The 15,806-nt window shown below is 44.5% G+C and overlaps 1 protein-coding gene across 3 annotated transcripts in view; it reads right to left on the reverse strand.

The window, feature by feature from the left end:
- The window catches only part of aig1 (androgen-induced 1 (H. sapiens)), a 265,682-nt gene that overhangs the window by 120,691 nt on the left and 129,185 nt on the right, over positions 1-15,806 (reverse strand). For 2 of the 3 annotated variants that reach the window (XM_063055448.1, XM_063055446.1), the window contains exon 3: positions 12,140-12,241. The exons of the other annotated variant lie outside the window; for it this stretch is intronic. In XM_063055448.1, the coding sequence (XP_062911518.1) occupies positions 12,140-12,241 (102 nt within the window). The remainder of the gene's footprint in view (positions 1-12,139; positions 12,242-15,806) is intronic. 3 annotated transcript variants of the gene reach the window in all.

The raw sequence follows: 15,806 nt of genomic DNA on the forward strand, positions 1-15,806 counted from the left end.
GTTAATTTACAGGTTGAGCCTGTGGTAAAGAAGGTAAATACAATGTTGACATTTATTTCAAGGGAAAAGAATATAAAAGCAAGGAGATAATGCTGGACCTTTATAATACACTAGTCAGGCCACACTTGGAGTATTGTCTACAGTTTTGAGCCCCATATCTCAGAGAGGATGTGTTGTCATTGGAGAAAGTCCAGAGGAAGTTCACAAGGATGATTCCAGAAAAAAAGAGGTTAACATATGAGGAGCGCATGACAGCTTTGGGCCTGTACTGACTAGAATTTAGAAGATTGTGTGGGGATCTCATTGAAACTTATAGATTATTGAAGGGTCTAGCTAAGGTCAATGTGGAGAGGATATTTCCTATGGTGGGGGTATCCTGAACCAGGGGAAATAGCTTCAAAATTGAAAGGCGACCTTTTAGAAAAGAGGTGAGGAGGAATTTCTTTAGCCAGAAAGTGGTGAACCTGTGGAATGTTCTGCCACAGAATGTGGTGGAGGCCAAGTCCATGCATATATTTAAAGCAGAAGCTGGAAATTTCCTGATCTGCCAGGGTGACTAAGGTAATGACAAAAAGGCAGGTGTATGGGGTTGAGTGGAATCTAGGATCAGCCACGGTCCCACCTACCTCTCCAAGGAGCAGACTCAATGGGCTGAATGGCCTAATTCTGCTCCTTTGTCTTATGATCTTAATGGTATTGGTCCATGGTATAAAAAAGGTTGGAAACCTCTGCCTTAAGAAACCATACTGACTTTGGCCTATTTTATCATGTGCCCCCAAGTACCCCAAAACCTCACCCTTAATAATGAACTCCAACATCTTCCCAACCACTAAAGTCAGACTAACTGGCTTATAAGTTCCTTTTTCCTGCTTCCCTCCCTTCTTAAATCATTGAGTAACGTTTGCAATTTTCCAGTCCTCTGGAACCATTCCAGGATATAGTGATTCTTGAAAGATTATTACTAATGCCTCTATAATCTCTTCAGCCATCTCTTTCAGATCTCTGTGGCATCGTCCATCTGGTCCAGGTGACTTTCAAATTCCCAAGCACCTTCTCCTTAGTAATTGTCAAGATATGTAGAGGAGGCTTGACCCATCTTAGAGCAGCAGAGACAATTTAGTGGTTAGTGATAACTTTAATAGTAAACTGCTGAACAACAGGCCATCAGAGAGCACAAGACAAGAAAGAACAGATGCTTAACATGACAAGGCAACAAGGTAACTGAAATAACACACTGAAATGAACTTCCTAACTGAAGGTTAGCAGAAAGTGGTTGAAGCTAGTTGGGTCAATGGGTGAACAAGGTCTCTGGATAAGAACTGGGTTTAAATAGGTTGCAGGTGACAAGCTAGAAATGAGTGGCAGGTGATTCCTATTAGCTGGATGGAGACTGGGAAGCAGTGTATGCGGCTGAGTGGGTTCCAGGATCAGCCATGATAGAATTAATGGCAACTAAGCTCACTTCTGTCCTGTAACTCTCTACCTTTGCTCTAAAGAGAAGAGCCCTATCTTGCCCAACCTATCCTCATAAATCATGCTCTTTCACCCAGGCATTATCAACTGCACCTACTAAAATCAGTAGAAGTTCGCAGATTTATAAGCCATGCGGAAGTCTCACATGTATAAAATCATGAGGGGTGCAGGAAGTTTGAATGCACTCAATCTTTATCCCAGAATCACAGAATCAAAAACTATAGACCATAGACTTAAAGTGAGAAGGGAAATATCTAAAAAGAACCCAGGGACGAAACCTCTTCAAACAGAGAGTGGTACGTACATGGAGCACGCTGGTGATGGCAGGTATATTAACAATACTTAAAAGACACTTTGACACATATGTGGATAGGAAAAGTTTGGAGGGATATAGGCCAAATGCAGGCAAATGGGATTGGCTTAGTTGGGAATTTTGGTCAACATGGAATGGTTGGGCCAAAGGCCTGTTTCCATACAAAGCTTATTATCAGCAAGGAGAGATTGGCAAGATTTTGTGGAAAGTAGAGGGGAGAGAGCTGATCGGGCTGTTCTCAGAAAAGAACAACGGATGGGCCAATTGTCACGATGGCCTGAAGGGCCCTTTCACTCTGAGCTGCAGTTCACCACCTACTTCAATGTGATGCTCCATTAATGGCCTTCCCTTGAAGTGACCATAAGACATAGGAGCAGAATTAGGCCATTTGGTCCATCAAGTCTGCTCCACCATTCAAGTATGGCTGATTTATTTTCCCTCTCGACCCTATTCTCCTGCCTTCTCCCCGTAACTTTTCACACCATTACTATTGAAGAACTATATCAACTTCCGCTTAAAATATACCGAGTAACCTGGACCCCACAGCCGTCTGGATTCACCACCCTCTAGCTAAAGAAATTCCTTCTTATCTCTGTTCTAAAGGGGAAAGTGTTTTAGTGTTCCAAAACTGTGCCCTCTGGCTTAGACTCCCTGCTATAGGAAACATCCTCTCCATGTCCACTCTATCTAGGCCCTCAATAGGTTGCAATGAGACCTCCTTCCCCACCCCCCACTATGCTTTTTCCTCAGTGCCAGGAAATGGAAAACAGAGGACGGCCTTGAACTCTGCTGTAGCTGGGCGGGATTCATTTTGATCAGTGTTCTGGGACCCTGGAGGCTTGGCTGTTTGGAACCACCTTGGAATGTCTAGCACGAAGCGTTCCCTGCGAGCTAACTTTGGGAAACCTCAGAATGATCTCAGCTCTGGCCAGGAAGAGGGCTCCCAACAGCCGGCACTGATTCTGAAGTCAGAACTTGGCATGGATGAATTTTTTTTTGTGAATAAACAAGAAACGGAGTTTAAACTCACCAGAACAAAAATAAATCCCAGCAAGCTGGGGTCAGGGATTGTCTCAAAGAATGTCTGAAGATAAGTTAATGGCTGCACATCAGAAACAATTAATAGCAGTGAAAGGAATTTTATTGTAAGGAGGTCTCTCAGGAAGGCTTTGTTACAGTCAAAGAGTCGTAGTCTATCCGGCCCTTCAGCCTATCATTTCAAACACCCTTTGGTTGTTCTACACTAATCCCATTTACTACACTTAGATTGTACCATTCTCTGCCTTACCTAGTTAAGTCAGTCAAAGTAAATTTATTATCAAATTACATATATCTCACCACATACTACCCTAAGATTCAAGCAGCACACAGAAAATGTTGGTGGAATGCAGCAGGTCAGATGGCATCTATTGGAAGAGGTACAGTCGATGTTTTGGGCCGAGACCCTTCGTCAGGACTTCCAATAGATGCTGCCTGACCTGCTGCGTTCCACCAGCATTTTGTGTGTGCTGCTTGAATTTCCAGCGTCTGCAGATTCCCTCGTGTTTGCGACACTAAGATTCATTTTTGTTGTGATCGCAAGATCCTGTTGGACATTGTTAATGTGGAATACTGCAAGTCTGATTCACCGTTTCATTGACAAGACTGATAGCGGGGTCGGGGAGTCGGCTGCGTCACCTCAGTTGTGGCACGGACCGGGCTTTCATTCGCGCCTCGGGGTCATGTGCTATGGCCGCCGAGGAAGGAGACGCTGGAGCTGGCTGTGTGCCGTTAGAGACTTGCCCCTCCTGTAGGTGCTGCTCTCCAGTGTTCGCTCCTGGGAGGACAAGCTGGATTGCCTTTGTCTGCAGCTGCGTTGCGTGACATGAGGAACTGCTACGGACTTGTTCTGCAGAAATGTGACTCAAGGACAACATTTGTTCATCATCAATCTATAGGCCACGGCACCAAGAGACTTGGGTTATATTACTTTTTCTATAACTGTATGTTATTCTGCTATCATAATTATTTGAGTTATATGTGCTGTGTTCTGTGTACGACTGTTGGTTCTGGGTCTTGTACTGTGGCCCCAGAAGAATGCTGTTTTGTTTGGCTGTGGTAACGTGTACAATTGAATAATGATTAAAATTGAACTTAGACTTGATTTTCTTGCAGGCATTCACAGCAGGACGAAGAAATACAATAGAATCAATGAAGAATTCACACAAGCACAAACTGATAAAGCAACCAATGTGCCCAAGAAGACAAATGGTGCAAATGCAATAAATAAATAAATAATACTGAGTGAATGAGTTGTAGAGTCTTTGAAAGTGAGTCCAGTGGAATTAGTTCAGTGTTGAGATGAGTAAAATTATTCAGAGTGGTTTCAGGAGCCTGATTGCTTAAGGGTAATAACCATTCCTGAACCTGTTGGTGTGGGACCTCTTTCCCGATGGTAGCAATGAGAAGAGAGCTTGGCCTGGTTGGTGGAGGTACTTGATCAGGGATGCTGCTTTCATGTGGCTGCACTCTATGCAAATGTGCTCAATGTGGAGAGGGCTTTTTGTAGTATGTCTAAATGCCCCTTTAACGCTGTGATTGAATCAGATTCCACACCTTCTCTGTCAATGTGTTCTAGATTTCAACTACCTTTTCTATACATAAACTTATCTCTAAGATTCCCTTTGAAATCTCCCACTCTGATTGTGGCCTAGGCAATATTTTATAAATACAAAAAATTCTGCGGATGACGGAAATCTTGAGTAAACACACAAAAAGTGCTGGAGGAACTCAGCAGCATCAATGGAGAGGAATTAACAGGCAACATTTCGGGCCAAAACCCTGCATCAGGGCTCTTTTTAAAAAATGTAAATGCTGCTGTGGCTGTTTTGTATGGTGGACAGTGTGGCTGACGTAAGTAGCCTTAGGCCTCTGCAAGGGTCTCTCAAACTGAATTGAAAATGAGAAAATGATATGTACAAGTTAAGTTGAAGTTAATTTGTGTTTGTCGTGCTGTATTGTACTATGCTGAAGTTGGTGCATAGAACAAAGAACAGAACATCACGGGAGCAGGCACTTTAGTCCACAATGTTGTGCCGAACCATTAAATTCATAATCAAATGGCTAACTAATCTCTTCTGCCTACACAAGGTCAATATCCCTCCATTTCCTCATTCATGAAACTATCTCACAGCCTCGTGAATGCCCCTGATGTATCTGCCTCCATCACCACCCCTGGCCGCACATTCCAGGTACCCACCCCTCTCTGTGTAAAAACTTGTCCTGCACATCTCCTTTGAACTTACCCCCTCTCACCTTAAATGCACGCCTTCTGATATTAGACCTTTCAACCCTGGGGTAAAAGATATCAGCTGTTTACTCTATCTATGCCTATCATAATCTTAGAAACATCCATCAGATCTCCCCTCAGTCTCTACCCCTCCAACCCAAGGTTGTCTAATCTCTCCTTATAGTTCATGCCCTCAATTCCCACCAGCATCTTAATAAACCTTTTCTGCACCTTCTCCTAAGTCGCCACGTCCTTCTTATAATGGGAACTAGCCTCCCCTCCATGGACACTGTCTACGCTTACTGCCTCGGCAAATCAGTCAGCGTAATCAAGGACCCCCCAATCACCCTGGACATCGTTCCTTCTCCTGTCTCATTAGGGCAGAAGATGTAACTAAAGGACAGCTTCAATCTCACCGCTAACAATTATTTCACTGTGTACCTCAACATGGTCCTGCACCTTATTGCCTACCTGCATTACAGTTTCTCTATAACTTATTATTCTGAATTCTGTTATTCACTGAATCTCGGTACATGTGATAAGAATAAACCAAACCCCTGCCAGAGTCAACATACACTCTGATTGCAAGTATGGGCAGAGCAGATATTGTAAGGGAGTGTTCCATTAAGTGGGAACTGAGCCAACAAAGGAACTAGCAATTTCCTGAGCCCAAATGCTTACTTTCCACCAGGGCATGCATCGATGCCAAGTAGTCATTTCCATATTAATGTAAGCAGTTGGGAAACTGTGTGCAGACTGAGGTTAAAAACACATCAACCTTGAAACTGGCTGGTTGCTGATCACTCAAAATTCGGAGGCATTAGAAGCCGTAAAGAGTTCAAAGTAAATTAATTATCAAAGTATGCATATATCACCTCATACGACCCTGAGATTCATTTTCTTGTGGGCACTCACAGTAGAACAAAGAAATACAAAGAACCAGTGAAAAACTACACACAAAGACAGAGAAACAACCAATGAGCAAAAGAAGGCAAACTATGCAAATACAAAATGAAAACAAATAATAAATAAATAAGTAGTAAACAGATAATACTGCAAACATGAGTTGCAGAGTCCTGGAAAGTGAATCGATTGGTTGTGGAATCAGTTTAGAGTCGAGGGATGGATTTAGCTTTGCCCCATTCTAGGCTGTGGCTTTCAGCATTTATAATTAATGAATGCAAAGAGAATGCCTTCAATTTGGTTTAACCAAACGGCCTGTAAACACCAGCCAGGGAGGTGGGAATGACAGTTATCTCATCACATCTGCCTTTGGAGCTTGACCTTCCTGTGAGATGGGGTCAGACTGCAGCTGGCTGGAAATAGGCTGCTGAAACCCATTCGCTCACCTCCTCCTTAACAATGACTGTCATGGGAAAACTAATGCGACATTCTGATTGTGAAAGGCTGTCTATCCACTTTGCTGTGCTAAAACATGGGACATAGAACGTAATTTAGGTCTTTCAGCCCATAATATTGTGCTGACTTTTCAACCTACTCTAAGATCAATATAACCTTTCCCGCCCACACAACACTTCATTCTTCTTTCATCAATGTGCCTTTCTAAGAGTCTCTTCAATGACCTTAATATGTCTGCCTCTACCACCATCTAGCACCGTGTTCCACACACCCATCACTCTCTCTGTAAACAGCTTACCTCTTACGTACTCCACCACCCCACCCCCCACACTTTCCCCCAATCTCCTTAAAATTATGCCCTCTTGTATTAGCCATTTTCATCTTGGGAAAAATCTCTGACTATCTACTTGACCTGTGTCTTTTATCATAATGTTCATCTCCATCAGGTCACCTCACATCCTCCTTTGCTCCAAAGAGAAAAGCCCAAGCTCACTCAGACTTTCCTCATAAGTCATGCTCTCTGATCCAGGCAGCATCCTAGTAATGCCATGGTCCCACCTGAACAGCGGCAGGCATCCAAGTTTCTGCACTCCAATTCCCCGTATGGTTAGCTGCCTTTGTTTTTCAAGACTCAGACTGCCGGTTATTGTCTGCCTCATTCCTTTCATAGAAAGTCTGTACTTAAAGACCTCATGCTGACCACTCTGCGCTCAATCGTAGGAGCTTCATTTCTAGTACTATGCTTTGTGATCTTGCATTTGGATTTTGTTTGTGTCACCTTTTTTATTTCAAGTCTGAGACTTAGTGTATGCTAGACCTTAATCTGCACCTGGGTTCACCACTATCCATATCACTCTTGTTCCAGGTAAATCTCCTCTGCCCCCTCTCAACAGCTTCCACAGCCTTCCTATAATGAGGTGACCAGAACTGAACACAATATTCCAAATCTGGTGTAACCAGAGTTTTATAGAGCTGCAATACTACCTCGTGGCTTTTGAACTGAACCCCCTGATAATAAAGGTCTGCACACCCTATGCCTTCTTAACAACACCACCAAGTGGTGCGTCTATTTTGAGTGATCAGTGGACGTGGACCCCAAGATCCCTTAGTTCCTTGGATGAGGATGTCCCAGGAATACTCCCACTCTACACTCGGGCCAGCTATGCCGGGGTGTCACACCCTCCTGCAGACTGTGTGTCTGCCAAGAGGTTTCAGCAATTTACTGACAAGGCTATCTGAAATAACACAGAACTTTGTGTTCTATTGGCCGTCCCCAAGAACACGTGCCGAAGTGAACGTTGAGGAGAGACCAACTAAATGAAAGATACACTCCAATATAGCAGGAAAGCAGAGCCATTCAGCGCAGAATGTGTACTTCACTGGAGTTCAGAAGAATGAGGGGAATCTCATTGAAACTTATCGAATATTGAGATGTCTGGATAGAGTGGATATGGAGAGGATGTTTCCTTTACTGGGGTGGGGGGGTCTAGAAGCAGAGGCCAAAGCTTCAGAATTGAGGGATGGCCATTTAGAACAGGGATGAGGAGGAATTTCTATAGCCAGAGGGTGGTGAATCCATAAAATTTATTGTCACAGATGGCTGTGGCAGCCTTCATTGGGAATATTTAAAGTGGAAGTTGGTAAATTCAGAATTAGTCAGGGTGTCAAAGGTCACGAGCAGAGGGCAGAAGAATGGGTTTGAGAAAAATAATAAATCAGCCATGATGGAATGGTGGAGCAGACTCAATGGGATAAATGGCTTAAATCGCTTCTTTGTCTTTTAGTCTATAGAAACAGGCCAAATGGTCCATGCAGACCAAAGTCCCCATCAGAGTAGGTCCCATTTGCCTACTTATCCTAAACAGATGGGCCACACTAGGCCTGATTGTAAAGATCAGGATTTTGGGGCTGGATGCAAGCAATGGGCTGGTGTTTACTCGTCTCTGCACTGAACAGAGGCTATGGGCTGCAACTAGCAGGCTCCTGGATTGGCTGCAGTGATGACTGACTTCATGGCAGTGAACTCAGCTTTGTGAACTTCAGTTGTTTCTCTCGCTTTTGTTGTTTGCATGATTTGTTTTTTTTCTGCACATTGGGTGTTTGATGTTCTTTTTTTAATGGGTTCTATTGTGTTTTGTGGCTGCCTGTAAGAAGACAATTCTGAAGCTTGTATATAGTATACATACTTCGAGAATAAATGTACTTTGAACTTTGAACCTTTCCTATCTATGTACTTAACCAAATGTTTCTGAGCTCTTGTTATTGTACTAGCCTCAACTACTTTCTCTGGCAACTCATTGCATATATTTTCCACCTTTTGTGTAAAAAACGATGTCCCTGAAATTCCAATTAAATACAGTCATAGAAGCGTGGAAAAGTACAGCACAGGAACAGGCCCTTCAACACATTTAGTCCATGCCTCATCCATTTAAACCTGCACTGGAACCATAGCCCTCCATACCCCTACCATCCATGTGCCTATCCAAACTTGCTTAAACATTGAAATCGAACTGGCATGTACCAGTTGTGCGGGCAGCTTGTTCAACACTCTCACAACCCTCTGTGTGAAGAAGTTTCCCCTCTTGTTCCCCTTAAACTTTTCACCTTTCACCCTTAACCCATGACCTCTGGTTGCATGTACCACCCAACCTCAGGGAAAAAAAAATCTGCTTGCATTTACCATATCTATACCACTTATAATCATGTATACCTCTATCAAATCTCCTCTCAATCTTCTACCTCCTAAGGAATAAACTTCTAACCTAGTCAATCTTTCCTTATAACTCAGGTCCCCTAGACCCGGCAACATCCTTGTAAATTTTCTCTGTACTTTTTTGACCTTGTTTACATTTTTCCTGTAGCCAGGTGACCAAAACTACACACAGTACTCCATATTAGGCCTCACCAAAGTCTTATACAACTTCAACATAACATCCCATCTCCTGTACTCAGTATTTTGATTTATGAAGGCCAATGTGCCAGAAGCTTTCTTTACGACCTTATCTGCCTGTGACGTCACTTTCAACAGATTAGGGGTCTGTATTCCCAGATCTCTCTCTGTTCTACCATACTCCTCAGTGCCCTACTGTGTAAGTCCTACCCTGGTTGATTCTACCAAACTGCAACATTTCAAACTTGCCTGCATTAAACTCCATCTGCCATTTTTCAGCCCATTTTTACAGCTGGTCCAGATCCTGCTGCAAGCCATAGTTACTATCACTGACTTCAGTGCATGATTCCCCTTCATTCTCACTGGTGAAGCATCCTCTTAGTGTCCCCTCTGTCAAACCTTTCATGTTTCCTGTGCCTCTGGGCAGAACTGAGATGCAGATAGAATTGCTTCACAGCGGCAGAGACCCAGGTTCGTTCCCAACCTTTGGTGTTGTGTGGAGTCTGCGTGTTTTCCCTGTGGTCAGATGGGTTTCATCTGGGTAACACTGTTTCTTCCCCCATTGCAAATTGTGTTATTTGGTCCCCGTAACTTGCCTCTGGTGTGCTTACCAAGATGATATTAAGAAAAGTGGAGGGCCAAGATGTGCAGCTGAGGCAAGGAGTCTGCAGAAGGACTCGGTCAGGTTGGGAGAGTGTGCAAAGAAGTGACAGATGGAATGGTGAATCAGTGGAATTCATCGCTGCAGGCGGCTGTGGATGCCTACTTACGGCAGATGTTGATAGATTCTTGATTAGTCAGGGCATGAAGGGCTATGGGCAAAAGGCAGCAGATTGGAGCTGCAAGGAAAAATGGATCAGGCATAATGAAATGGTGGAACAGACTCAGTGGGCCAAATGGCTTAATTCTGTTCCCATATCTCATGGTCTTATGGAATACAGCATAGGGAAGTATGGGGACTTTGGTCGGAAGAGTAAAGGTATAGACTATTGGGGAGGGAATTCAAAAATTGGAGGACTCTCTTAAGGATAACTTGTAAAAGCAAGGATAGACTGTTAAGGTTTTATCAGGCATTGGTCAGACTATTGCGAGCAATTTTGGCCCCATATCTAAGAAAGGATGTGCTGGCCTTGGATAGAGTCCAGAGGTGGTTCACAAAAATGATCCCAGGAATGAAAGGGTTAACATACGATGTCGCGATGTCAGCTGTTTATTTCCCTCCACAGATACTGCCTGACCTGTTGAGTTTGCAGCATTTTGTGTATAAGTCCTCAGCTATGCCAGCCTTTTCATTAGCTACATAGGGAAGTCCATGCTCCAAGCCTTCCCTGGTAATGCTACCCAACTCTTCCTACGCTACATCAACAACTGCATTGGTGCTGCTTCATGCACCTATGCTGAGCTCGTCAATTCCATCAACTTTGCCTCTAACTTCCACCCTGTCCTTAAATACACTTGGTCCATTTCTGACACCTCCCTCCCCTTTCTCAGTCTCTCTGTCTCCATCTCTGGAGACAAACTTTCAACTGACATCTTTTATAGACCCACTGATTCCCATGGCTACCTTAACTATACCTCTTCTGGTCAAGGTGGCACCAGCGAAATGTTTCTGGAACAGTCAGAGCCTGCAATTTAAGGTTTGGATATCGACTGAGTGATCTAGCGGTCCGAGAACATTTCAGGAGACGAGTACAGATCTCCTAACAAAGCTTAGGGATGGGGCATGAGCCTACAATCAACTCCAGTTAGCCAATTAAAGCATCCATTAATTACTGGTTGAAGAAGATTGAAACATCAAGGTGAGTGCATAAGGCGAGCAAGGAGTTGTCGCCGACTCCCTGCCTCTTGCAGTGCTGTGACGGATCTTTGCTGGATGAGGTGTCTGTGAGTGACCACTCATCTCCCTTGCTGTTCTGCCTCTGTGTTCGAGTGACCTCCCCCTCCCTCGAAGGCGTCGCAGGAAGTTACCCAAGTCTTGCAATTTATAGACTGGACTAAATCCATTTTTTGGTTTTATGTCATTTATATGTTTTTCTTGTTACCACCTGAGTAATTTAATTTTGGAAGTGGGGTGGTTGGGGTTTGATGTTCTCGCAGTTCACCCGATTTGTTTTTCTGTGTAATGGGGGTGGGTTTGGTACGATTTAAATTTGGGGTGATTTGTAAATTTTTTTTGTGTGGGGGTGGGGGTCTGATATTTTTCTTTGAATGACTCCATGACTTTCTTTGTTTTGTGGCTATCTTGAGAAGATGAATCTCAGAGTTGTATACTGTATACATACTTCGTTAATAAATGAACCTTTGAACTTCTGAACCTTTTTTTTCCATGCTGTCTCCTGTCAAAACACTATTCCCTTTTGTCAGTACTTTCATCTCCACTGCACTTATTGAATCAACAGTAAGAAAAGCAAATGCAAAGTTAACATTCATTTCAAGAGGACTAGAATATGCTACTACTACGTCGACTCAGGCCTAGGGGGCCGGCGTCGGGCAAGACTAGAATATAAGAGCAACTGTATAATGCTAAAACTTTAAAAGGCATTGGTCAGACTGCACTTGGAGTATTGTGAGCATTTTTGGACCCCTTATCTAAGAAAAGATGTGCTGGCATTGGAGAGGGTCCAGAGAAGGTTCACAAGAATTGTCCAGGAATGGAAGGGTTCACATATGACGTTGCGATCAACCGTTTATCAACTGTTTATTTCCCTTCATAGATGCTGCCTGACGTGCTGAGTTCCTCCAGCATTGTGTGTGTGTATGTGTTCCAGCATCTGCAGAATCTCTTGTCATCAGTGAACAATCCCTAGATCATTCCTTGCGTCTTTCTAGTACTCACCATGCCATGGTTAATCCACTGTGGTATAAAGTTGTCCAATATTTTTGGGTAAACCAGTTCTCGATCATACAGGTACAGAGCCCAGAACATTGTCACAACCAACTGCAGCAAAACAAGAAAAAAGTACAAAATAACATATTGCCAACAAGTCACTGTTTCACCCTTGTTGTAATTACAATTGGAAACATAAGCTGACGTTCAAAGTTCAAAGTAAATTTATTATCAAAGTACATATATGTCACCATATACTACCCTGAGATTCATTTCCTTGTGGGCATTCACAGTAAATACAAGAAGCACACTGGAATTGATGAAAGACTACACACAACACAACAAAACAAAAAGCAATGTGCAAAAGATGTGCCTATCTTAGGAAGGAAGTGTTGCCATTCGAAAGAGTCCCAAAGAAGTTCACGAGGATGATTCCAGGAATGAAGGGTTTAATATATGAGGAGTGATTGGCAGCTTTGGGCCCGTGCCCTCTGGAATTTAGAAGACTGCGTGGGGACATCATTGAAACATGCCAAATGTTGAAAGGGCTAGATTGGGTGGATGTGGAGAGGATGTTTCCTATGATGGGGGTATCCAGAACTAGAGGGAACAGCCTCAAAATTGAGGGGTGGTTTTTTAGGACAGAGGTAAAGAGGAATTTTTTTTTAGCCAGAGAGTAGTGAATCTGTGGAATGTTCTGCCACAGACTGTGGTGGAGGCCAAGTCCGTGCATATCTTTAAGGCAGAAGCTGATCATTTCCTGATCGGTCAGGGCATCAAAGGATATGGCAAGAAGCCAGGTATATGGGGTTGAGCGGGATTCAGGATCAGCCATGATGGAATGGCGGAGCAGACTCGATGGGCTGAATGGCCAAATCCTGTCCTTTGTCTTATGGTCTAAGACAGAACTTCGAAGAAACATGCCCTTATTAAGGCAACTGACTTTACGCACTCAAGCACCTGGGTGTCAACGTCTCTGATGATCTATCCTGGGCCCAACATATTGATGCAATTACAAAGAGTTTGAAGAGATTTGATTGTGTGGCTAGCCACAGCTCAATTATCATCTATAAATTTGCCAATGATACAACTATTGTTGGTAAAATTTCAGGTGGTGATGAGGAGGCTTATTGAAGTGTGATAGATCTGCTGGATGAGTGGTGTCGCAACAACAACCTTGCACTCATTGTCAGTAAGGCCAAGGAATCGATGGTGGACTTCAGGAAGTGGAAGTCGAGGGAACACACGCCAGTCCTCACTGAGGGATCAGCAGTGAAAAGGGAGAACAGTCTCAACTTCTTGGGTGTCAACATATCTGGGAGCAACATATTTTTGCAATTCAAAGAAGGCACACCAGTCTTCTGTTCTCATAATGAAACTTCTATTTCATTCAGAGTTTGTGGAGATTTGATATGTTACCAAAGATGAGCAAATTTCTACAGATGTACCACAGAGAACATTTATCCAGGTTGCACCCTCATCTGCTAAGCATAATGCACAGGTCCAGAAAAAGCTGCAGAAAGGTTTCTCAGCCAGCTCCAACATGGGCACCAGCCAGCATCGAGGACACTTTCAAACGACCATGCCTCAAAAGACAGCATCCATCATTAAGGGCTCCCACCAAACAATTTTTTAAATATATCTTTCTTATTATAATTTGTAGTATATTCTATGTACTGCACTGTACTACTGCCATTAAATAACAAGATTTGTGACATATATAATACTGTGTAAATGTCTTAGACATATAGCTAGGGTGACTCAGACTTTTGCACAGTAGTGTATTTGTCAAGGTAGAGCAGAGAGCGAGTTTGTAAATCCGGCGGGAGCAAAGGATGTTGGGAATGTTGAGGGTGGAGCCTCACGGGAGGGGTGAGGTGGTGTGAGTACAGACACGCCCAGCCCTAAGACACCAGGCAAGGTCATTTCATTTCAAACAATTGGTTTATTGATCATTACAGAATGTCTCTCTGGTGCTTCCGGCTCCCTACTCCCACCCTTCCCCTTTTCCCAACCGTGAATCCTCTCTTCCTATGCTCTTCCCGCTATCAGTCCACAATAGAGACCCATATCAGAATCAGGATTATCATCACTCTCATATGTCATGAAAGTGATTTTTTTGCAGCAGCAGTACAGTGCAATGCACAAAATTACTGCACCGCTGTGCAAGTCTTAGGCACCCTAGATATGCAGCATGTGCTTAAGACATTTGCACAGTACTGTTTCATTAATAATAAACCTGATTCTGATTTTGACTATAAAGTATTTGAATTAATAATAAAACCATAAAATAACTTCTGATCCCTTTCAGGCTGATACCCATCCCCTTCTTGTCACAATGGCGGGGCATTGGGAGCAAGGGTGGACCCAAATGCAAGACACATCTTGTGAGGTTACTTAGATTTAGTTTATTGTTCGATACCAGGAGAGCAAGGCAGGAGCAGGAAATAGCCAACTGGACAAGGACTCAGGACTACGACTAGGCTGGGACCAAGGGTCTGGGCTAGGACTCGGAATCGGCTCCCAGAACTAGAGGAGACATAAAGAGGCTAGGGTATGGACTCCGAGCCCGAGACTGGGCAAGGACCCAGTACGTGGGTCTTGCCTCGGGCTTGGACCCCAGAACCAGGCAAGGACATGACATGGGCCAGGGAGAGGAGGAAAATAGGAACACAGAGCCTCGGTCTCGGGGAGCAGGTACATGGAACCATGGACACATACACAGGACACAGAGTCGGGACCCCTCCTTGGGTACAGGACATAGGGCCGAAACTCACACACAGAACAGACAGCCGAGACCCCTCCTTGGGTACAGGACATAGGGCCGGGACTCGCACACAAAACAGGGAGCCGGGACCCCTCCTTGGGTACAGGACATAGGGCCAGGACTCATGACCCTCCGCGGGGCAATGGCAAGACGGCCTGACTTACCCCACGGAGGCGAGGACAAGACAAGACAGAACATGACCGCTCGCGGGGCAACGGCAAGACGGCCTGACTTACCCCACGGAGGTGAGAACAAGACACGACAAGACATGACCCCCCACGGGGCAACGGCAAGATGGCCTGGCCTACCCCACGGAGGCGAGGACAAGACATGACAAGACCAACACGAATGAACACCAGACAGTACCTATCTAGCTCCGGTGATGGAACTAGCCAGAAGTGCAGGTGGGGGCTGCAGACGAGGGCTAGAGGCGAGAGGGGCAGAGAAGGGATTCAGACAAGGGTGTAGGACAGGAATCACAGACCGCCAGGGCCAGGACTTGACTTGGTGCTTGAATGCCGCCGGAGCCAGGACTTGACTTGGAGCCTCTGGGTAGTGGCGAGCCCTCGACTCGACCCGGGAACAGTAGACAGCGGTTCTTGATTCCCTCTGGCGGGTTAACTGATGGACCCACCTTGATGGGGAAACTTTGCAGGCTCACTTTGGCGAGGTAACTGGACTAGGTTGCTCCAGTGAGGAAAGGCGAATTACTGGCACTCGCTTCGGCAGAGACTAGGCTTGCTCCGGCCAGATGACATTGGCAAGCCGTGACTTTGCAGACGCTCCCGCACCGAACGGCTGAAAGCCAGAGACTATAAACCACCGGTTCAGCCGAGTGTTAATTGCCTCTAATCACCAAAGTCGAGGGACATGGGAAAACAGGGAATCAACGGTCCGGATCGTAACATA

Source organism: Mobula hypostoma, chromosome 8 (genome assembly GCF_963921235.1).
Source record: "Mobula hypostoma chromosome 8, sMobHyp1.1, whole genome shotgun sequence".
Classification (NCBI taxonomy): Eukaryota; Metazoa; Chordata; class Chondrichthyes; order Myliobatiformes; family Myliobatidae; genus Mobula; species Mobula hypostoma.